The sequence below is a fragment of the Microcaecilia unicolor genome, chromosome 5, assembly GCF_901765095.1.
Source record: "Microcaecilia unicolor chromosome 5, aMicUni1.1, whole genome shotgun sequence".
Lineage (NCBI taxonomy): Eukaryota > Metazoa > Chordata > Amphibia > Gymnophiona > Siphonopidae > Microcaecilia > Microcaecilia unicolor.
Genome location: NC_044035.1, coordinates 238,711,522 through 238,734,321, shown reverse-complemented (window position 1 = coordinate 238,734,321; position 22,800 = coordinate 238,711,522). Strand labels below are relative to the sequence as shown.

The window sequence follows — 22,800 nt, the reverse complement described above, 5'->3', positions numbered from 1 at the left end:
AAGTCATAGGATAAACATGAGCAAGAGGATGAGATCAAAGCAAAACAAATGACAGAGGGGTGTAACCTTCATCCTAAACAAAGGCATAGAAGAGGTAACCTGCATGTTCCGCACAGAGCTGCAGGTACAACTTTAGCCTTCTTGCTGGGCAGACTACACAGACCATGCTAGTCTTAATTTGCCATTTACTACTGTTACTATGGAAACGTTTTGGTCTTTAGCAGAGATTAATTAGTCCCTTCGCAATGTTTGAAAGGTACTGGAATATGGGAAACATGATTAAATGTTCTGTGTTGTTGATGTTAAAGTCATAGAAACCGATATTCAGACCACAGGAGGGAGCCCGGCTAAGTCCCGTGGTCAGCGGTCAGGCCAGATATTCGGTGCTGGGCCATTTCCAGTAACTGGCATTGAATATCTGGTTTATTTTTGGATGGTTTAAACTTAACCGGCTAAGTTGATATTCAGAGATAGCCAGTTAAGTTTAAACCAACCAAAGATATTCCAGCTATTTCAGTGGTCCAATGTGGCTGCTTGTAATAGCCGGCTATGCAGTGAATATTCAGGGACAGCTGGCTATATCGTATGCAGTGGTGTACCAAGGTGGGGGCGGTCCGCCCTGGGTGCACGCCACTGGGGGGTGCCGCGGCGCGCGCCTGTCGGCTGAGTCCGAGTTCGCTAACTTTGTTTGTTCGCTGCAGGTCCCTCTTCCCCAGAACAGGTTACTTCCTGTTCCGGGGCAGAGGGAGCTGCAGCGAACGAACGAACGAAGTTAGCGAAGTTTGCGAACTCGGATTCAGCCGACAGGCGCGCGCCGCGGCACCCCCCCCCCCTCCCAGCGGCGTGCACCCGGGGGGTGTCATTTCGCTGGGGGGGAGTTGTCATTTCGTAGGGGGGGGGTGCGCTGCACCCGGGGGGGGGGGCGCATCGGTGATCCGCCCTGGTTGTCATGCCAGCTAGGAATGCCACTGATCGTATGATATAGCTGGTTACCTCTAGCTGCTAACCAGGAATATTCAGCAAGAGATAGAGGCATATTTTCAAAGCACTTTGGGAGGCTAAGTTCCATAGGTTTCTATGGAACTTTGGGAGGCTAAGTGCTTTGAAAATGAGCTTGATAGCCAGCTATCCTCCACTGCATATTGCCGGAGAGCTGCTTGAATGCCATTTAACCGGCCCGGTGCCGTTCCTGGCCAGTTAAATGGTTTTCAGTATCGGGGGATAGATGTTATCATATCCCATAGTAATCACTGGATGCATGGCATGTGGCTCCTGAAGAGTGAAGCTGTGCAACCAAATTATGGAGTCTGCCATGCTAAACACTAATTAGTTTATCTTGGATGATTTCAAAAAAGAGTTTTTTGTATACTAACATATTTTATCCAATTTGTGTTTTGCAGCCAGGCTTAGATTATGACAGTGTGGACCACTGGATTAAGGTATGACATTGTTTAATTTTTTTATTATGTATGTCATGCTGGGTACTAAAAAATAAAATTTGCCTAAGGAAATAGTAAGCAGTATAAGTGGTTGATTAAAGCACGGGAAATACCAATATACGAAGAACACGCTGAAGTGTGGGCCACAGGAAAGTAAAATAGAACATATTATGGGCAAATACAGAGAACTGGAAAAAGGAGTTCCCTGAGAATTTAGAGTTCCCTGACAGGTGCTAAACTGAAAGAATCAGAACATGAACTTTGCCAAGAGGATGGGATCACAGGGGATAGGTGAGGACTCTAAAGGCTTTTGTCCCAAAGCCAATACAGGATTGTAGGATTGCCTGGGCTTACTACCAGAGTAAAGGGAAAGAAAAGCAGAATCAGAAGTACCCAGAACTACTGGAGCCTAAACCAAATATCAGCTATTAGAAGATTAACATGAAACTTGCAGCATAGAGAAATCTCTATAATCTCAAGTAACTTTCAATATTCTCAGAGGCAAGTAAATAAATTGTGAATATGGACCTCCCGCACACACAGATACACTAATAGAAGCTTTTGGTAAGCTTTTATTTACTTCTTGTTTTATCTTCATTGTAATGAGGTAGTATTGGATTCTGTTTGATATTATGTTAGTGTTTAGATACTGTGTTTTGTTGTATATGAGTGTCACATAAAAAGCAGATCCAATATGGAAAAAAATTAAACAAAAGTTCACAGTCTTTATCAAACATATAAGCAGCAAGTGACCGACTCACCTGCAAATGTGCAGTAGAGACTTCCCTCTCTGTCCCGCCCTCACGTCAAGACGTGATGATGTCAGAGGGCGGAACAGAAAGGGAAACGGAGTCGGAGTCACTGTCATATGCTGCTGCCTGGAAACAAACATCGCACACACCAACCTCCACCCTCCCCCCCATCCCCGCCGCCGCTCCCGCCCTCCTCCGCATCGGGCCCCCTGCACTGGCCTCACAGCGCCTCTCACCTCCTTGTGGAAGCGCTGCAGGCAGCAGCACAGCGATCTGCTGCTGCCTGCAGCGCTTTCACACGGAGTTGAGAGGCGCTGTCAGGTCTGTGCAGGGGGCCCAGCACGGAGGGGGGAGGGAGCGGCGGCGAGGAGGGTAGCTGGACATCTCGCCCGTTTTTACGGGCTTAACGGCTAGTTCCTTAGCGTCCCTCCGGACCGGACCAGGATTGGACTGATGGGTTGTGCTCGCCTACCAGCAGGTGGAGACTGAGAAAAAAACTCTGACTCTAGAGAGCCAATAGGAGCCCTGGCCATGTGACCTTAGCCTCAGTATTTTCTCAGTCTCCCAGCAGGTAGGAAGTGAGCCCATTAGTCTCTCTCCTTTTCTCTTTAGATATTACAGATATTTGTGATAATTCTTCTGTGCCTGGAATCTTATTTAGAGGCTTGACAGGGTTTCCTTTCTCTTCTTTCTTTGACAGCCTCGGGGGTGTTAAACTCGGGTGTCTCGAGTCCACCCCCCTTCCTCCCCATCTCCCTGGCTTAGCAGGGAAGGGCCGTCCCTTTCTCTGGAAAGGTGTACCGTCTTTGGGAGAGGCAGCCACTTTTAACAGGTAGCTGCTTTAAAAGAATTAAATCAAATAAAAGGAAATTCAAAGAAGCAGCCTTTCTTTCCCCAGACTTCTAACGAGCAGGCAGCTCCAGTGTTTTATTATGATTGAGGGGTTATAAAAAAAAATAAAAAAAAAAACAAACAGAAGAAAATAATTCAGTATCTGTGACTTTAAACAGCGATTTTTCTCGTCAGATTTAATTTCCTCCATTTTCTTGCGTTTTGGCGGCGGCGGCAGTTTAAACAAATGGAAAAAAAAAAAAAAAGAAAGGTGCGAACCGCGTAAGCGCGGCCACCTGTTTTTTCCGATATGGCTTAAAAGTTCAAACAGCTGCTGTCGGTCAGCGTCGCGCAGTTCACGCAGCCGGAACGTGTAAATTTTGCTCTCCCTTCTAGGTTTCTTCGGGTCCGGTGCTGCCTCCGGTTTTTTCGGGGCCTTTTTCGCCGGCTGTTGTTTCTTCAACGTTCCACTGGGCTCCGCTTGTTCGGAGGTGTCGGGCGCGCTGTCGATTGCCACGGGGCCAGTGGCGCGAACAGCGGCCATTTTGTTTCTCCCTCCATCTTATCAGTCGGGGATCTCTCTGCTGAAGGTAAGGCTGCAGTTCATAGAGCAGTTCGGCTCCAAAATGTGTACACTTTTGTATGTGCTGAACGGCGTATTCTAAAATGCTCTTTACATCAGCAGGCAATATTTGGTTGAAAGGGGGCTCCTTTCATATATGGATATATAACAAGCTTTTCTTCTTTTAAATTTCTATGTATCACGGGGCTGTTAACACTAGTTTTTTCTGGTGCTCAGTCATTTTTCATTGCCTGGTGGAAAATCTACATCTTATAATATAATATCATAATTCATTTCAAGCATTTTCCTCAATAGCTGTAGTATTATACAGTGTTTTAAGAACTTTAGAAACTTTCTCTATAGGCATAGAGTAAATTTCTGTCTTTCTCATTCCCTGATGAATAGGACTACATTGTCTAAGAGTCAATTGATTGGTACTTTGCAATTCTGACCATAATATCTTAGTTCCTTTCAAGCATTTTACTCCATGCCTATGATGTTATATAGTGTTTTAAGAACTTAACAGACAATCACTCTCAATGGCTGTAGTGTTATACAGTGTTTTCTTTTTCCGGCTTTAAGAAGCCTTCTCTAGAGGCATACAGTATATTGTTCAGATGCCATGGGGATATATCAGCTCTTTCATATTCTCTGAGGGACAGTCCTGTCTACCAAGCTCCCAGTCACTCAGCTGCCTTAGCAGGCATGCTTTATTCATGTCTTCCCTTCTTTTCCAACTGCCTTGAAGCCTCTCATATTTCATTTTAGCTTTCTTCTGGTTTTTACAGGACATATGGTCACTTAGAGAATAAAGTCATCCTTTCACTTAAAGATAGTGGACGGTCCTCAAACCATCTACTCGTGTTTGTCTCTACTCTATCAGTTCAGCATTGGCAGATTATAAACATCCTGGTTTGGTCCAGTATGCCTATACATACCATCTGCTATCTCTTCCTCTTCCTTAGAGACCTGATGTTATATCAAGCTTTCTTGAATTCAGATACAGTCTTGTCTACACTGCCTTCACCAAGTGGCTGTGGCACAACTTCACTTTTTTCGTTACAGGTAATTTCCAAGTTTGTCCTTTTTCATTTTCATTCTATGCGCCTTCACTCCAGAGTGTTCTTTCAATTGGAAGGGGATTCACTCACTTCCTGTGTATTTATACCATAGGTACATAAGTATGGTTATGCTGGGTAAGGCCTAAAGTCCATCAAGTCCAGCATTCATATCTAATGGGCATAGGTACATAAGTTTTGCCATTCTGGGGAAGCTCAAATGTCCACCTTTCTACAGCCAGAACAGCATTAAAGAAAAAAAAAAAAAAAAACCTCTCACGAGAGTATCGAACAGAAATCTCTGCTCCAAAAGCAAGGCTTTGCAGTAATTCTGCAAACTAACGCATACAATATTTGCCATGGCTGTTCACCACTAGGAACACCGGGGACCCTGGGCCTAGGTTCGGTGTTTTAACCTGAAACAAGCTCAACATTCATATCTATTGGGTGTGAGTCTGGTACTACTACTACTACTACTACTTAACATTTCTAGAGCGCTACTAGGGTTACGCAGCGCTGTACAAATTAACAAAGAAGGACGTTCCCTGCTCAAAGGAGCTTACAATCTACATCTCAGTGAGGGAGGACGCATGACCGTGGTACGTGGATTAGTGGTATGTGGATTAGGGAGATCCAAGAAATTACAGGCCGGTGAATCAGACGTTCATACTGGGACAATTTTTTTCTGTCCGGAGCGTACTACCATAGCTGGTGGACTCCTATATTCAGAACTTTCTATATTCAGAACTTACCCAACTATGGAACGCCATAGAGATAGGGTTGGAGTTTGTAGCCCTATTTAACTGGTGTCCTTGGTCACCCTTCCTCTTCTCCTCAGGGTCCAGAGAATGGCTAGTTTTTTGCTTATGCATTAACCGGTCATTTTCAGCAGTACTCTCTCTTCCGTTCTTTTATAGATCTAAGAGGATGTTCATTGCGCTCTTAGGGTCATTTCATTCTTACCTAGACGACTGCCTAATTGGAGAAAGTCTTATCAGCAGAGTTCTCAGGTCACGCACCGGGTGTTGCATTTCTTACAGTCTCTAGGTTGGGTGGTGATTGTAGCCAGGCCTCTCATTTGATCTCTCATTTGATCTCTCATCAGATATCTCTGATTTTCTCTTTGTTTAGTCAGGTTGGCGCACAGTCTTTTGTCTCCTCTGCAAACATCCCAGTTTATATTTTTCTTGGTGACCTTGGGCCTTCGGCCATTTCCTCGCTCTATTCTGCAGAATGCAATTTTAATTTCTAATGCCCAAGAAGGAATTTTCCTTCATCCTATTGCGAATCTCAGGGTCATCAATCGCGCTATTTAAGTGTCATCTAGTTATCTCAAGAACCTTAGTTCTGTCATTGGGATGCTTCGTGCAGTACACTTTTTGGCAGAAGCTTGTTTTTATATATTTTTTTTCTGGGGGACCTCAGCAATTCGTTTTACCTTCGGGTGAATTTTGTTTTCCCTACTGACAAACAAGGCGGAGAGAGCTATGTTGGTCCTTGCCATGGCAATGGGTTATGTCATCCGCCAAGGAGGAGTTAAGAGTATACTCTTGAGTTTGTACTCATTTTTTCTTAGTTGTGTCACCCTGCGTTTAGGTGAATGGACTCTCATTTTTTCAGCCTTACTTCCTCACTGCGACACTTCAGGGCTATCTCTTTTTGCCTTCAGGCTCACGAACATTTCTTGCTTCTTCCGTTCAGCAACAGTCTTGACGGAGACAGGGACAGATGCCAACGTCCAGCAGGGGTTTTTCAACCTTCTTTATGCGTTTCTTCCATCATCTCACTAGGTGTTTACGCAGAACCAAGGCACCCTTCTACATCCGGACCCCCAGTCACTCAAACTTATGGCGTGGTTACTGGGTCTGCAACATCTTTGATATTTTCGCAGGAAGTACTTCAAGTTTTAATTGCTTCCAGACAGAAATCTACATTAAAGTCCTATGAATCAAAGTGGCGACGGTTCACTCTGTGGTACTCCTCTCGCCACTTCATTCCACAAACAGTATCCATTTTGCATGTTTTGGAATATCTTCTGCATCTTGCGAAATCTTGTCTGTCTTACTCATCCATTAGAGTTCATTTGGCAGCTCTATCAGTGATGCATGATACTGTTGACAACCGCACGCTTATGCAGCATCCACTGTCAAAGCGGTTTCTTAAAGGAGTCCTGCACCTGTACCTCCCGCTTCGTCCACCAGCTAGGTGAACTAGGTGAACAGACTCTTAAAGTTCTGTTTTCTAGTAGCCATAACTTTTTCTATAAAGTTTTCCTCTTCAAGCAGTATTTCCCAGTAGCCATTGCAGCAAGTAGATCTATGTGTGGAATACTTCTACGGTTGGTAACTTCTTTTCGGTCTGCTGTAGTTTAAAGTTTTCACCTTTCCCAATCGGTTTTTTCTTATTGGTTTTGTCCTTCTAGCCAGTAGGCGTAAAAGTTTTTCATTGTTTCTAACCCGCTATATCGCGAAGGATCAAGGAAATGAGAATGTCTATTTCTCTTCTCGCTGAGAGGGCAGTTCCACAGCGTATTACAACATATTCCACAACTTCAGAAGCGGGCTCTATTCTTACTACGGCGATTTTTGGTGCTCTCGGTGCACATTGGTAAGTTGGCAACTTAGTCCTAGTTTCATTTTATTTTGCTCATTGGGACACACTACATGTTAGTTGTCGCCAGGTGGTCTATGCAGCATGAACATTTCTCTGCAGTTTTCATAGGGTCCCTCCCTTCAGATTACTGCTTTGGTACTTCCCATCAGTCCAATCCTGGTCCGGTCCGGAGGGACGCTAAGGAAGGAGAAATTAGATCTTACCTGCTAATTTGCTTTCCTTTAGTCCCTCCGGACCGGACCAGGCCCCTCCCATGTTCTCTCTACTCTTTAGCTTCTTTTATTAAGTAGGAAGTGTATTCAGTAGGAAGTGTATTCATTCCTTTACGATTCGTGGAACAATACTATATATACAGAACTTTACGTGGTCTATACCACATCTCTGGTGGTTGCTGGTGAGCTCAATTGCTGGAATCTATCTATACAACCTTAAATACGCCATACCACTTCTCTGGTGAGAGTTGTGGCTGAGCTCAGTTGCTGGAATATCTATAAAACCTTAAATATGATTTACCACTTTTCTGGTGAGAGTTGCTGGTAAGCTCAGTTGATGGAATATATATAAAATCTTAAGTGGGCCATACCACTTCTCTGGTGAGAGTTGCTGGTGAGCTATAAGACAAGTGAGCCATACCACTTCTCTGGTGAGAGTTGCGGGTGAGCTATATTATACGTGAGCCATACCACTTCTCTGGGGAGAGTTGCTGGTGAGCTATATTACATGTGAGCCATATCGCTTCTCTGGTGAGATTTGCTGGTGAGCTATAGTACAAGTGAGCCATACCACTTCTCTAGTGAGAGTTGCTGGTGAGCTGTAATACATATCGGGCCATACCACTTCTCTGGTGAGAGTTGCTGGTGAGCTCTGATACTTGGCGTTGCCGAGTGCTTTGTGGCTGCTAGGATTCCATACGGCACAGAAGGTCTTTCTTTCTTTCCTGCTTTGTTATTCAAATACTGAGGCTAAGGTCACATGGCCAGGGCTCCTATTGGCTCTCTAGAGTCAGAGTTTTTTTCTCAGTCTCCACCTGCTGGTAGGCGAGCACAACCCATCAGTCCAATCCTGGTCCGGTCCGGAGGGACTAAAGGAAAGCAAATTAGCAGGTAAGATCTAATTTCTCCTTAGTTTATAAGAAACAAATACCCAACGTATCCATGTTTTGAAAATCCTTCATTGGTGGTGTACTTGTATATAAATAACACAAAATAAGAACCTTTATAAATCAGACTATACAATTCAAAATAAATATACAATTAAAATCAATATGGGGGAAGTTATCAGCATGGGTTACTGTTGTGTTATTTTACTTTTAGCCCTGGTGCAGTAACTAAGCCCCCCTGTTTACAAAGCCGCGCTAGCGGCTGCCACTTCGATAATGCCGACACAGCCTATTCGCTTTGAATGGGCTGTGTCGACCTGACCATGCAGCTTTGTAAACAGGGAGGTAGGTTTTATTGCATAAAATGGGGCCTGTGGTAAAATAACACATTGATAACTAAACTCTATGATTGCTTATTTTAAAAATAAGAAATGCTAAAAACCCGCAAAAAAATGGGGAGGTGCAAAAGTAGTAACAACTGGCAGAACCCACCCAAAGGAATACATGAACTAGTCCACAACAAAATGAAAAAGCAATAATTTGAAAATTGTTATGTGATAGTGGAAACTTATTGGTAAGGACTTGCCCAAGATCTTAACATGAATTTGCGTCAATCATAGGCCGTTCAATGTGCTCTTCTTACATCACAGATATTTCCACATGAATCAAGTGTCAATAGTGTCAGTATCAGTGAAAAATATATATAATTCAAAAATAGTTCATAATTATTATTACATTTTCAAAATGGTAACAAAAGACAACCATCACCAGTGAAGAAAGAGTAGAGAAAGACACCAAAAAATAAAAATAAATGGCACTTATCTCAAACATGTCTTAAATGAGTAAAAGTAGGATACTGCTCAACAGAGTCTCTGTTTTGTGTCCTCCTTGAGCCGAAGTTTGTTCCAGAGGGGACCTACTCCTGAAGGACATGAAACGGAGACTGTGTTCTTTAAAGTCTTCTGTTTTTGAATTAGATATACTTTTCACTGACACTGACACTATTGACACTTGATTCATGTGGAAATTTATGTGATGTAAGAAGAGCGCACTGAACGGCCTGTCATTGTGGTAAATTGACATTAAGCTCTTGGGCTCGAATGAGTCCTTACTGATGGGTTTCCACTATCACATAATAATTTTCAAATTATTGCTTTTTCATTTGTTGTGGAGTAGTTAATTTATTCCTTTGGGTGGGTTCTGCCAGTTATTTAAAAATAAAACAAATACATAGAAAAACTTATGCAAAACAAATTCATAAAAGAATGTATGGAAAAAAAAAACCATCTACACAAAGATAAAGTGACAGATATTCGTTCACCAATGCAAGCGCACTGAGTGAATTGTATATTTATTTTGAATTGTATGGTCTGATGAAGGATTTTCTAAACATGGCCATGTCAGGTGTTTGGTTTTTATAAATGAATACAGACAGTGAACTTTTATTTAAATTTTCTTTGGTTGGATCTGCTTCTTGTGTGACACTTATGGTGTGTGGATCCCTTTGCCTCTTTTATTTGCTACTTTGTTGTATATGAGGTATATTGACTTGGTGGGGCATAAATGAAATAAATAAAAGGTATAGCTCCCAGCTTTTTAGCAACTGCCAGCATCATAAAAATTACCACTAATTAATTGTCCGATCAAGCAGCCAGGCCTTCGCTTTTTTTCCTCTAAAGACCTCTCAGCCAGCTATTCCAAAGCCTTTAAAGCTCTTCAACTTGCTCAAGATATCTTAGCTTTATATACTGGAAGCATTTTCCATAGCTTATCTGCAGAGAGCAAGACTCATGTTACTAGCAGGAAGGACTTCATGTGTTGTTTTAACTTACATGCTTTTATTGTATTGTTTTATGTATGATGTGTTATAGGTTTTGCTTGTTTTATTTGTAAACCATCGCAAAAGACAAATGGGGTTCCTCACTCTCCACAAAAATGAAACACAAACAAAAAGGGTGGAAAAGAACCAAGTCCAAGAGATCAGTCCAAACACCAGGATAAGATGCTCCAAGTACAACTTTATTTGGACCCTACACGGTCCGTGTTTTGCTACGAGAGCCTTCCTCAGGGGTCAATCAATGAGTGCTCAGCTTTATATCGATTGACGGTGGAGCGCATGGATATCTGGTCAAAAATATTTGTAGTGTCCGACTCCGATAAAATCAACTTTAAAAAAAAAACAACTTGATTTTATCCGAGTTAGATACTACAAGTATTTTTGACCAGATATCCATGCGCTCCATCGTCAATCGCTATAAAGCTGAGCACTCATTGATTGACCCCTGAGGAAGGCTCTCGTAGCCGAAACACGGACCGTGTAGGGTCCAAATAAAGTTGTACTTGGAGCATCTTATCCTGGTGTTTGGACTGATCTCTTGGACTTGGTTCTTTTCCACCCTTTTTGTTTGTGTTTTATTTGTAACCCATTTAGAATTCTGACAGGCAGGCTAGAAATATATTAAGGGCCTTGTTTACTAAGCCTCATTAGAGGTGCTCTAGCATTTTTAGCACGCGCTGCTAATCAGGTAGGCGCCCATAGGAATATTATAGGCACCTACACGGTTAGCGTGCACTAAAACCGCTAGTGTACCTTAGTAAACAGTGCCCTAAATAAATTAAATAAATAAATAAGTAAGTTTATAATCCACAAGGTGAGTTCAGAGATATGATGGTGTCAACTATTTTAAAAAGTTAAATTTGGAAAAAAGGTAAGCACATCATGGAGGTAATTCAGTACAGGTTGCCTAAAGTTAGGTGCCTAAATTATGTGCGTTAAATGCAAATTCTGCAGCAGTAATTAGGCATCTAATTGCCATTATAGAATACTGGCATAAATCTGTAATTACACGTGTAATGTTAGGGGTGACTACTTGTGCCATGTCAAAGACTGGTGTAAATGCTTGTGTCTAAATCCTGTCAGTTACATGCACAAGACAGTATTCTGTAAACTTAGCATGTAAGTGCTGAGCATGAAGAAACAAAACAGCGAAGATGACTAACAAAAAACAAAAATCTAACCTGTCTCCGCCCATCCCCACCGCAAGTAATCATCCATGCCCCTGGCCCACCCAGCCTTATCCCCACCACACCGCTTTGCACCCTGATGCACAGTTACCTTGCCCCCCCCTAAGAAAGCCAGATTCTATAAGCAGTCAAAGTACTGGTAAAAGTAACATAAATGCATTTTCTTCCATACTTGGTAAATACAAATTGTAAAAAGATATATATTTTCAAAAAAGCAGACATCCATGATCAACATGTCCCCCTTTCTTTTCCCTCCCATCCATGAGCAACTTGTCCCTCTCTCCTCTCCATCTCCTTCTATCCTATATGCTCTATGCAGAGCTGCCAAGGGGGCTGACCCACTCAGCGGGAGATTTAGGGTCTGCCCCAAGCCCACCCCACTGTGCCCCAGTTCCGCCCTGCTCAACACAGCTCCACCAATAACTCCGCCCATTGCTGTGCTGATCCTGACCCATTGCTCCACCCCAGCACATTCACCCTTTTTACAGCCCCCTCCCACCCACGAATCCATCCATCCATCCACCTCCTCTCCCATCCAGCAGTGAGGCAGGATGCCCTCCCTGAATGTACATCAGTGCACCCTGGTGGTCTAGTGGCCTCTTTGGATCCCCACTCTTTTCTGCCTGCTGCCCCTGATCCACTCGCTGCTGCTGCTTCTTTAAAATGACTGCTGAGACTTCAAGCAGTAGCCTCGCAAGACTTCAGCGGAAGGCTCGCCTACACGTCCGCAGGAACCCTGCAGGATCTGGATCCATTTCTGCAGGATCCCTGCAAACCTAGAGGGGGATCCCCACGAGATCTCTGCAGTAACTGTGGGATTCCCTCTAACCCTCTTCTCGTGCAGCTCTCTTTTTTTGTGTCAGCGGTAGGTTCAGAGGTAGCTTGCAAGCGTACCATTAAGAAGAATCACAGTCGCTATGGGGCGAGGGGAAGAGAAAAAAACGTACCGTGCCGGCCAGTTATTGTGAGGGGGTGGGATGGAGAGAAATGTCTGTGTTGAGCAGTGATATAGGACACATTCAGGTCTTATGCAACATACATCAGCATCATGTTCTATAATCACATCATGAACCAACTGTGCTCTTATTCACAGAGAGTGCATTCAACAAGGCCAAACCCATCCCAACTGTCTTTCCAGATAGCTCTTCCATGTAGGCAGAAGCAACTCATATCACCCCTCTCTCCCCAAGACAATCCCTCCGTATCAAGCTACCTCTTCTCCACACAGCTGGAATCGGGGTACCCATAACATACCTCTCCCTCGCATTTAAAAAACTCTTGTAGATAATGTTGCCACCCAAAGTCTGCATGGTCCAGGGAGAGAATCCAAGCAGCTAAAAAGTATGCTCAGATGGTTCTCTCACAATTCCTTTAGTAACTGGTAGGGAAAAGAAAAGCTCAGCTGACCTGCCAAGGTCAGCATGGATTTAAAGGGCCAGGCACCCACTGATGTCGCCACTAGTAGCTAAGCTTACCACCCCTTGCTGGCAGCCCGATGTTTGCCCAGTCCAGGAAGAGAGTCCAAAAAAGTCCAAAGTGTTTTCCAAGTTTTGTACTTTCTCCAGATGTGCTAATTTTGAGAGTGAGTTTGGATTTTTCCACAGACTCCAGGGCAAAGCATCAGTGAGTGCTTAGAATACTGTAAGTTGTGCACATTTCTGCCATATTTAGGCGCCTCCATTTATGCCAGCTCTATGAGTGGTGAAAGTTCAGCTAGCTTTCTGCTAGTTCTTTTGAGCGTTCCAGCATCAGCGCTTGGTCGCAAGCTCATGGTACTACTGCTGTTTATTCATTAGTTTTGCTCATTAGTATATAGTTACATATTTACTAGTACAAGGATAGCTAACAAGTTTATACATCCAATGGAAGACTCCTGAGGCAGGCCATTTGGGCCGAAACACGACATGGACCAAATGGTGCTCACCCTTTGGTCCATTTCATCCTCAATGGTTCCTGAAGGGGAGGGGGAGAGTTTATCAGAGGTCAGAAGCTGGTATAATATTATGTCAAGCTGATTTCATATTAATATAAGTATGTCCAGCAATAATTTTGACCTCCCGCAATCCTGACAATGTTGAGTCTTGGATGTTTTGAATAAAGCTTCCTGATATTGGACATTGTCTGGAGTTCTGTTTTTTTGTCATCTTCACTGTGTTTGGTTTGTTTGAAAGTGCAGCGATATAATATTAGGGAGCCTTGATACCTAGGTTCCTTTATAGGATAGGCTCTTACTGCCTGCCTTTGGGCACCTAAATGGTGGTACTCAATTATTGAATTTGCCCCGTGGGGATCTTATAGATTGAGCTCCCTACTGAGGTGTTCACATCCTGGAAAAGAATCTCATTAGAGTCGTATGGAGACACTGCCCTCTGAGGATTTCTTGGACAGTGTATCGTTCTAAAACACAGGGGGAGTGTGTGTCCCTGATCTCAGGAATTACTATGTGGCCTCTTAATCAAGTGGTGGGGCAGGGTGGCATTTTATTTTTTTATGTCCTCTTTTTTTTGTCTCTGCAAATATGGTAGCTTTTCATGCCATTTATTTTAGGCTTAGAATCTGAGTCTCACAGGATATATTATCCTGCTCTAGTTTGAAGGTCTTGTCCCTAGATTGTGGATATACATTGCTTATTTTTGATAGGTCTATAATTTTATATACAAGCTTTAAATATAATGGTCTAGAGCAATGATTGTTTGTGTGAAATGTTAGTATCATAATTGTTGACCATGAATAAATGTCCACAGTGCAGTTTTTGGATATTATTCTTTTGTTTGTAGAGGGTAGAACAGGCCTCTGAGTTTGCAGTTTCAGAAGTGTTTTCCATCAAGAAGACAGATGGACACAGGAGGCAAGTGGGTCTCCTCATGGATCTAGAAACAACCAATCAACTGCAGGAACATGATGATGCGTACGTGGAAGGTGAGAAATCTTCCAAGCACCTTCAGGTGATTTTGAGATGATCCTGTTTTTGCCCATTGCCACAAGATATTCTGGGCATTATACATTTTAAAAGTGGTGGCCATGTTGGTCTGGTATAACAAAATTGACAGAGACAGGTGGCATCTTACAGACTAACCAGTTTATTGAGGTGTGAGCTTTTGAGGATCAGAGTCCATTTAGTCACATGCATCTTGTCCTCAAAAGTTCATGCCTCAATAAATTGGTTAGTCTAAAAGGTGCCTCCTGCTTCTGTCAGTTCTGGGCATTATAAAATGTCTTGGATGCCAATCAGAAGTAAATACAGTTGCTAGAGGCCATTAGCGCCAGACTGGCACCTGCGTTTACTGGTGCACAGTGCTCAGAGCCAGTGAGCGTGTGAAACAATGAGCTTGCCGGCTCTGAGTTCAAGTAGCATGCAAATACATGCTAAACAGGGGAATTAATATTCCTCCCCAATGTTCAGCAAGCAGTGTGCCAAACAAGGGCACTTCTCCCATGGCAAACTCTATGCCAGCTTGGAGCTGGTGTTAGGGTTTGCCACGGCATTGGGCAGGAGTGGGGAGACCCTGTCCAGCGTGCATTTGTATGTTTCCAGGCCCATCACTCCCCCCCCCTCCCCAAAACACAAGGACGTGGAGGGCTGATGGACCTCCAGACCCCCTTATCCCCAAAAAACATAAGCCACCCATCATATTTTCAAAACAACTGGTGGTCCAGTGGGAGCTTTAACAGACCCCTTACCCACTCGAGGGCTATGCAAGCCCCTCCATACCTCAAGCAGGAAGGGAGGGACTAGCACTCCCTCCCTTCTCTGAGCACCACTTCAAAATGGCAGTGCCCTGCTCAGTGCATCCTGGGATGTACTGGGCAAGGCTTAACTACCAGGTGTTATGGAAATGTTGGGGGGTTATGTTATTTGAGGGTAGGGGGTTCTGGAGCACCAGGCTTCAGGTTTGATAGGTCTGGGATTTTTTTTTTTTAATTATTTTGACAGCCCAGACCTGTCAAATTTCTTTTTTAGGAGGCTTATGCCTGAGCGCATGCCCAGGCACAGTCATCACACAGAAGTACACCTGTGATCAGTGCTAATGTGCATAAATTTGCATGTTATTAGTGCTTATCATTGGGAAGTTAATTTCCTGCGCTGTTCCAATGGTAATTTTCCATGCACTATTCGGAACAGCACGGAGAACTGATCATTGGCACCTTGGTGCAGGATTACAGAACGCAGGTTGCTGAAAGTCACTGAGCTGGGCTGAGATGAGTCAGCAAGTAATGGAGAACCAGAAAAGAGCTGGAGAGTTCTACAAAACTAGTATATTTGGTAGAGAACACGATATGGAATTATAATGTTGCTTCTGACACCAGTTCTCAAGGTGATGCCACAGCTTAGGAACGCTTGGTTGAATCTTTCCTGGAGGCCAGCAAGACCGTTAGCACAGACTCAGAGAATATTGTAGTATTTAAATGAGGTATCTTGAGAAACCAGGCCGTTAGGCGGAGCTTGTGTAGATCTGGATGTAACAGTGTGCCCTGGTTTTGGGTGAGCAAATCCAGAGTTTGGGGTAAGAACTCTGGAGAGAGAATTTCCAGATTTCAAAGTATTGGAAACCAAACCTGTCAAGGCCAATAAGGTGCTATTAGAATCAATGTGGCTTTGTCTTGGATTGCTTTGTGCAACGTCCGTGGAATCAATGGAAGTGGAGGGAAAGCATATAGAAGAACTGTTGGCCATGAAATGGCAAATGCATCCTCTGCTAGCCGCGTTGGACTGGGCCACCTATAACAGAATTTGGGACATTTGACGTTTTGTGGAGATACAAATAGGATTATTTCTGGAGTCCCCCATCTGGCGAATAGACCTGTATAACTGTGATCTTGAGAGAGCACTCGTGCGGCTACAGTTTGCTGCTGAGAGAGTCTGCTAATAGATTGTCCTTCCCTGGTAGGTACGAAGTCTGGATGGTTGATTGTGGGAACATCCTTCTCAGGAGATGGGTCTCGGGTAGGAAGGTGCATCTCATGGGTAACTTGATTAGCTGGAGACTGGGGGCATGAAATAGCTTGTGAATGTGTCAATGAATGTGGAGTGTGAGGAAGCTCATCAAGATGCTTAGATGAAGCCGAAGACATTGACCATGTGGCCTGTCTTCGTTATGTGTGATAATGCTGGGACAATGAGGGTGGTGCCTTAGATGCAGATACCAAAGCCGATATATCTGGTAACTTATCTTCGGGAACTACTGATGTGTTCTGCGTTACCTGTTGCTGTAAGAAATGCGCTAGCAACAGCAGCAAATCAGACAGCAGGAGGGTGCCGGTCTGACATCAAACGTCAAGAGTCTGAGACGGAGGTAGAATAAGATCTGCCTGTCGACCTGGAGGGATTCTTGGGGACCTGGTTCTGAATCAGACTGGCCTCAGAGAAATAGGCCTCTGGAAGTATATAATGAACAGGCCATGAGCAGTGATTGTTAAGCACTCTGTTACTTATAGCCTGCATAGGTTCAGAACCTTCTAATATTTTGTAATCTTTTTTTTTTTAAATTACATTTGTACCCCTCGCTTTCCCTCTCATGGCAGGCTCAATGCGGCTTACATATTCAGTGTTGTCTCCAGACATGGCCTGGCATTGAATACCAAGGCTTAGTTAAACTCATAGCTGTAAGGGGCTTAAAAACTGCTGACCGTTGTGGGATGAATATTGACCCCATAGTGACTGACAGATTCGATTCCCACTTCAGCCACAGGCAGCTCCTTGTGACTCTGGGCAAGTCACTTAACCCTCCATTGCCCCATGTAAGCCGCATTGAGCCTGCTATGAGTGGGGAAAGCGCGGGATACAAATGTAACAAAAAAAAACAAAACAGATAATTATCAATATTGCAGGACAAGGTAATCCTCAGAAGCTGGAAAAGTGCATACATTGGGGTCGATATTGAAAGCAATTTAACCAGCCAGAAGAGGCTCTTGGTTGGTTACAGTGCTTGTGCAGGGCTATCCGCTACACTTAATTACCAAACTTAAAAATGGCTATTTTGTGGGCAGTCTGGGGGTGGAGTCAGCATTTATGCAGTTAGGTGCCAGTATTCAATGCTTAACCGCCCAAGTTAACCAGGTAAAACAGATTACATAAAACATAGCCCTATCTTTATTCGGTTTTGCCTACGTGGTTAAGTGCTGAATATTGCACTTAATGGGATAAGAGAGAGCTGGCCACATATACCCAGATATTCAGTGCCAGTTCCCGGACGTAGCTTGGCATTGAATATCTGGGGATAATGCAGGCAGTGGCCAAAAAAATGCTGATCTTTGCCAGATGAATATATACCCCATTGAGGCACCTAGAGGGAGCAGTGGATGATGTAAGACGTAAGGTCACTCGGCTCGCTCCCCCCCCCCCCCCAGCATGTACACAGAGTTGTTATTATAACAGATGGCTATTGCGAAAGGGGGTATATGGCATGCTAAAGAGGACTGGTGTAGTCATTGGAAACTTGTGGGAGAGAGAAATGACAAGCATGTGAGTGGACTGGGGTATGGCAAATACTGGAGCATGTAACAATTGGACATATTTTTAAGAATTCCATGTTCTTTTATATTTTGCATAGCAAAGTAGTTTGACTGTTGAAAAGTTGCATTGCTACATTTATAGTATGTCGGGAGACCTTCTTGCTATATATTGGGAATAGGGTAAAAGGGTAGGGAGGGGATATTGGTAGAGGGGATTGGTTGTGTGGCTATCACATGAAAAAGCTATGGATTACAACATAGGAAAGGAGAGACAAGAAGGGGTAGAAAGTACACATGAGCCGGGGGGGGGGGGGCAGATGGGAGAAAGAAGGAGTCAGGAAAATTGGCAGCCGATATAGTCATAAAGAACTAGACTAGTTGGAGCACAGAGGAGGGACACATACAGATGTGCGTTAGCGACATATCCAGGGTGTATTATTATGTGGGTAGGTTATGCCTATGGGCAACATTTATTTCTTCAGAAAACCAATCTGCTTCAGCAACTGTAACATTTGTGGAAGAGCAGAAGCAAGGGATAGAAGTAGGGACTGAGAATATGAAAGCACAGTGCCGTATAGAGAGTTCTGATAGGAGATATTTATGTTTAATTCATGTGCTTGTTAATAACTGTAGCACAGGATTTGCTGCGAGACTGGATGAACTCCAAGCTGAGACTGGAGCTCACAAGTGACGAAGAAAATGGTATGGGAAAATTGATGGAAGAAGGAACTCCTATAGAGGAGACCCCTGCAGGATTTCTGAAATACAACAGGTTTGATGGTAAGCACCCAAAAACATGTTCTTAAATCTGTTTTGTTATGGTTTGTTATGTTATACGATTCTTGTATTCCGCAATTACCATTGCTAGTTCTATGCGGATCACATAGAGGGGCATTTTCAAAAGTGTTTAGATAGTAAACAAATGTTTAGTTAGTATTATAATTGATCCATATTTCGGTTACTTGTTACTGTTTGCTGATCGCACCTTTTCTGTTCATTGTTCTAATTTTTCAGACAATAAACATTTTTCAGTTTATTGCCTCTGCCTGTCTGGACTGATTAAGAATTCTGGTGGTTTGTGTGTTGGGTCTAGGAGTGCTTTCTGGGAACTGTGGGACCACTGGGAGTGTGGCCTCCAGTAACCTAGAAATCACTGGGGATAATTTGAGAGCAGGAGACTCGCCCAGTGGTGGTTGAGACCTAGTCGGTGGGAGGAGGGTGCTAGTGTAGAGCACAAGTGGCAGGTGCAGGTGGACCTGAGCTGTGCTGGGGATAGACCCTCTAAGTGGCCGTGGGGTAACCCCAGGTGGGTGGCTAGGTGTTCTTTGACAGTATCAATTTGCAATTGCTCACATTAAAAGTCATCTGCCATTTGGATGCCCAGTCTCTTAAGGTCCTCTTACAATTTTTCACAATTCTCTTGCAATTTAACAACTTTGAATAACTGTGTCATCAACAAGTTTAATGACCTCACTAGTTATTCCTATCTCTAGATTATTTATAAATTTGTTAAAAATCAGTGGTCCCAGCACAGGCCCCTGGGGAACCCCACTATCTACCCTTCTCCATTGAGAATACTGACCATTTTTTAAAAAATTATCTTTATTAGCATCATTGCAGTACAGATAAACATTTGTCTCTCTGATATACAAGGGAAAAGCAATCACTGACCATTTAACCCTACTCTCTGTTTTCAATCTTTTAGCCAGTTTTAAATCCACAGTAGGACATTGCTTTCTATCCCATGACTTTCTAATTTCCTCTGGGGTCTTTCATGAGGTACTTTGTCAAATGCCTTTTGAAAATCCAGATACACAATCAGGCTTATTTTCGAAAGAGATCGTCGGCCATTTCCCGACATAAATTGGGAGATGGCCGGCGATCTCTCAAAAGCGGCAAAATCGGTATAATCGAAAGCGGCTTTTTTGACAGCATCGCCGCTTTCCTGTTGCCTCGCCTGCAAAAGTTCAAGGGGGCGTGTTGGCGGCGTAACGAAGGCGGGACATGGGCAGGCATGGGTGTGGCTACCAGATGGCCGGCTTTCGCGGATAATGAAAAAAAAAGCGGCATTAAGCAGTATTTCGCCGGGTTTACTTGGTCCTTTTATTTTCACGACCAAGCCTCAAAATGTGCCCCAACTCACCAGATAACCACCGGAGGGAATGGGGGATGACCTCCCCGTACTCCCCCAGTGGTCACCAACCCCCTCCCACACTAAAAAAAATACAAATCAAAACTTTTTTTTACCAGCCGGTATGCCAGCCTCAAATGTCATATCCAGCTCCCTGACTGCAGTATGCAGGTCCCTGGAGCAGTTTTTAATGGGTGCAGTGCACTTCAGGCAGGCAGACCCAGGTCCATCCCACCCCTACCGGTTACACTTGTGGTGGTAAATGTTAAGCCCTCCGAACCCCCCCCAAAACCCACTCTATCCACATGTAGGTGCCCCCCTTCACCCATAAGGGCTATGGTAATGGTGTAGAGTTGTGGTGAGTGGGTTTGTCGGGGATTTGGGGGGCTTAACATTTACCACCACAAGTGTAACTGGGAGCTTTTTTGGTATTTTAAAAATTTTTGTAGAAATGCCCCCTAGGGTGCCCGGTTGGTGTCCTGGCATGTGAGGGGGACCAGTGCACTACAAATGCTGGCTCCTCCCATGACCAAATGCCGTGGATTTTGCTGGGTTTGAGATGGCCGGCATTTTTTTCCATTATCGCTGAAAAACAAAACCAGCTATCTCAAACCTGGCGAACTCTGGCATTTGGCCGGGCTAAACCGTAGTATCGAAAAAAACGATGGCCGGCCATCTTTTTCAATAATACAGTTCCAGCCAGCTGTTGCGCTGCCGCCAAAATACATCGCCGGCGACGTTCGATTATGCCCCTCTATATCAACCAGCTCACCTTTATCTACATGCTTATTCACCCCTTCAAAAAAATGTAGTAGATTGGTGAGGCAAGATTTCCCTTGACTAAATCCATGTCGGCTTTGTCTCATTAATCCATGATTATGTATATGCCCTGTAATTTTGTTCTTTATAATAGTCTCTACCATTTTGCCTGGCATCAGCGTCAGGTTTACTGGTGTATAATTTCCTCTGGAACCATTTTAAAAAATCGGTGTTACATTCGCCACCCTCCAATCTTCCAGTACCATGCTTGATTTTAAAGATAAATTACATATTACTAACAATAGCTCTGCAAGTTCATTTTTCAATTCTATCAGTACTCTGGGATGTATACCATATGGTCCAGGCGATTTGCTACTCTTCAGTTTGTCAAATTGCTCCATTACATCTTTCATTTTTACAGGGATTTCTTTCAGTTTCTCTAACTCGTCAGCATTAAATACCATTTCTGGCACTGGTATCTCTCCCACATCTTCCTCTGTGAAGACCAAAGCAAAGAACTCATTTAATTTCTCCGCTATGGCCTTGTCTTCCCTGATTGCCCCTTTTATCCCCCAGTCATCTAGTGGTCCAACTGATTCTTTTGCTGACTTCTTGCTTCTAATATACATAAGAAAGTTATTCTATGTTTTTGCCTCCAATGCAATCTTCTTTCCAAAGTCTCTCTTTGCCTTCCTTAACAGCGCTTTGCATTTGCTCAATTGAAGTGCCACGTTGGTGGCTAAAAAAGCAAATATGATGCTAGAAATTATTAGGAAAGGGATGCAAAATAAGACCAATAATATTATAATGCCTCTATGTAGCTCCATGGTGTGTTCAATTCTGGTCACCGTATCTCAAAAAAGATATAGCGGAATTAGAAACGGTTAAAAAGAGAGCGACCAAAATGATAAAGGGGATAGAACTCCTCCCATATGAGGAAAGGTTAAAGAGGTTAGGTTTCTTCAGCTTGGAAAAGAGATAGCTGAGGGGGGATATGATTGAGGTCTACAAAATCCTGAGTGGTGTAGAACAGGTAAAAGTTAATCTATTTTTCACTCTTTCAAAAAGTACAAAGACCAGGGACATAGTAGATGACAGCAGATAAACACCTGTACTGTCCATCCAGTCTGCCCAACAAGATAGACACTCAATAAAATTGCATTGAAATAAATTGGAGGAAATATTTTTTAACTCAAAGAATAGTTAAGATCTGGAATCTTTGCCGTAAAACTGGTTAGCATATCAGGGTTTAAAAAAGGTTTGGACAAGTCCATAGTCTGTTATTGAGGTGAACATGGGGGAAGCCACTGCTTGTTCTGGGATTGGTAGCATGCTAATTGAGTTTCTGCCAGGTACTTGTGACCTGGATTGGCCACTTATCTTATAGGACGTCAACGACCCTCCAAATCGCATTGTTCTTTTTCACTGACTTTAATGACACTATCTTCATAAAGAGCAAAAAGGCACCAAACTCTTACTCTTTAATAACTCACTGGATTGAGAGGTCTGTCCTGGATTCTGTTTTTCAGACTTATATGATTACCTGGAGGAAGAGGTGGAAAACAGCACAGTTCAAGATTTCATGCAGCAGTTGCTGCAGAAGGAAGTGATGGATTCTGGGATTCTGGAAGATTTTCGGGCTAGTGGTGACAGACAGATTAAAAAGAAAGATCCACGACTTGCCATGGAGCTGCGACATCAGCAGGTAGAAACTGCGATTCATAGCCTGATTTGATTGGTTGATTGGCTCTTTGGCACTCCCTCTATCACAGGTAATCTTCTGCACTCCCATCAATGAGGCTGAGTCTCCCACTCAACAGATCCTGTGTGATGTAGTAACGTCCCCCCTCATTAGCAGAAAAAAAGGAAAGGGGATGGGATTTGGTATACTGTCTTTCTGTTATAATCAAAGCAGTTTCCATATTATATACAGGTACTTATTTTGTGCCTGGGGCAGCGGAGGTGACTTGCCTAGTGTCACAAGTAAGTGTAGTGGGAATCAAACCCAGTTCCCCTGGTTCTCAGGCCACTGCACTAATCATTAGGCTTCTGCTCCACTCCACAAGAGAAGAAACATTA

At 43.5% G+C, this 22,800-nt stretch overlaps 1 protein-coding gene across 1 annotated transcript in view; it reads left to right on the top strand.

The window, feature by feature from the left end:
* The window catches only part of CCDC191 (coiled-coil domain containing 191), a 212,433-nt gene that overhangs the window by 2,350 nt on the left and 187,283 nt on the right, over positions 1 to 22,800 (top strand). The window contains exons 2-5 of the mRNA XM_030203918.1: positions 1,401 to 1,439; positions 14,156 to 14,297; positions 18,465 to 18,611; positions 22,251 to 22,426. Coding sequence (XP_030059778.1) covers positions 1,401 to 1,439; positions 14,156 to 14,297; positions 18,465 to 18,611; positions 22,251 to 22,426 — 504 coding nt within the window. The remainder of the gene's footprint in view (positions 1 to 1,400; positions 1,440 to 14,155; positions 14,298 to 18,464; positions 18,612 to 22,250; positions 22,427 to 22,800) is intronic.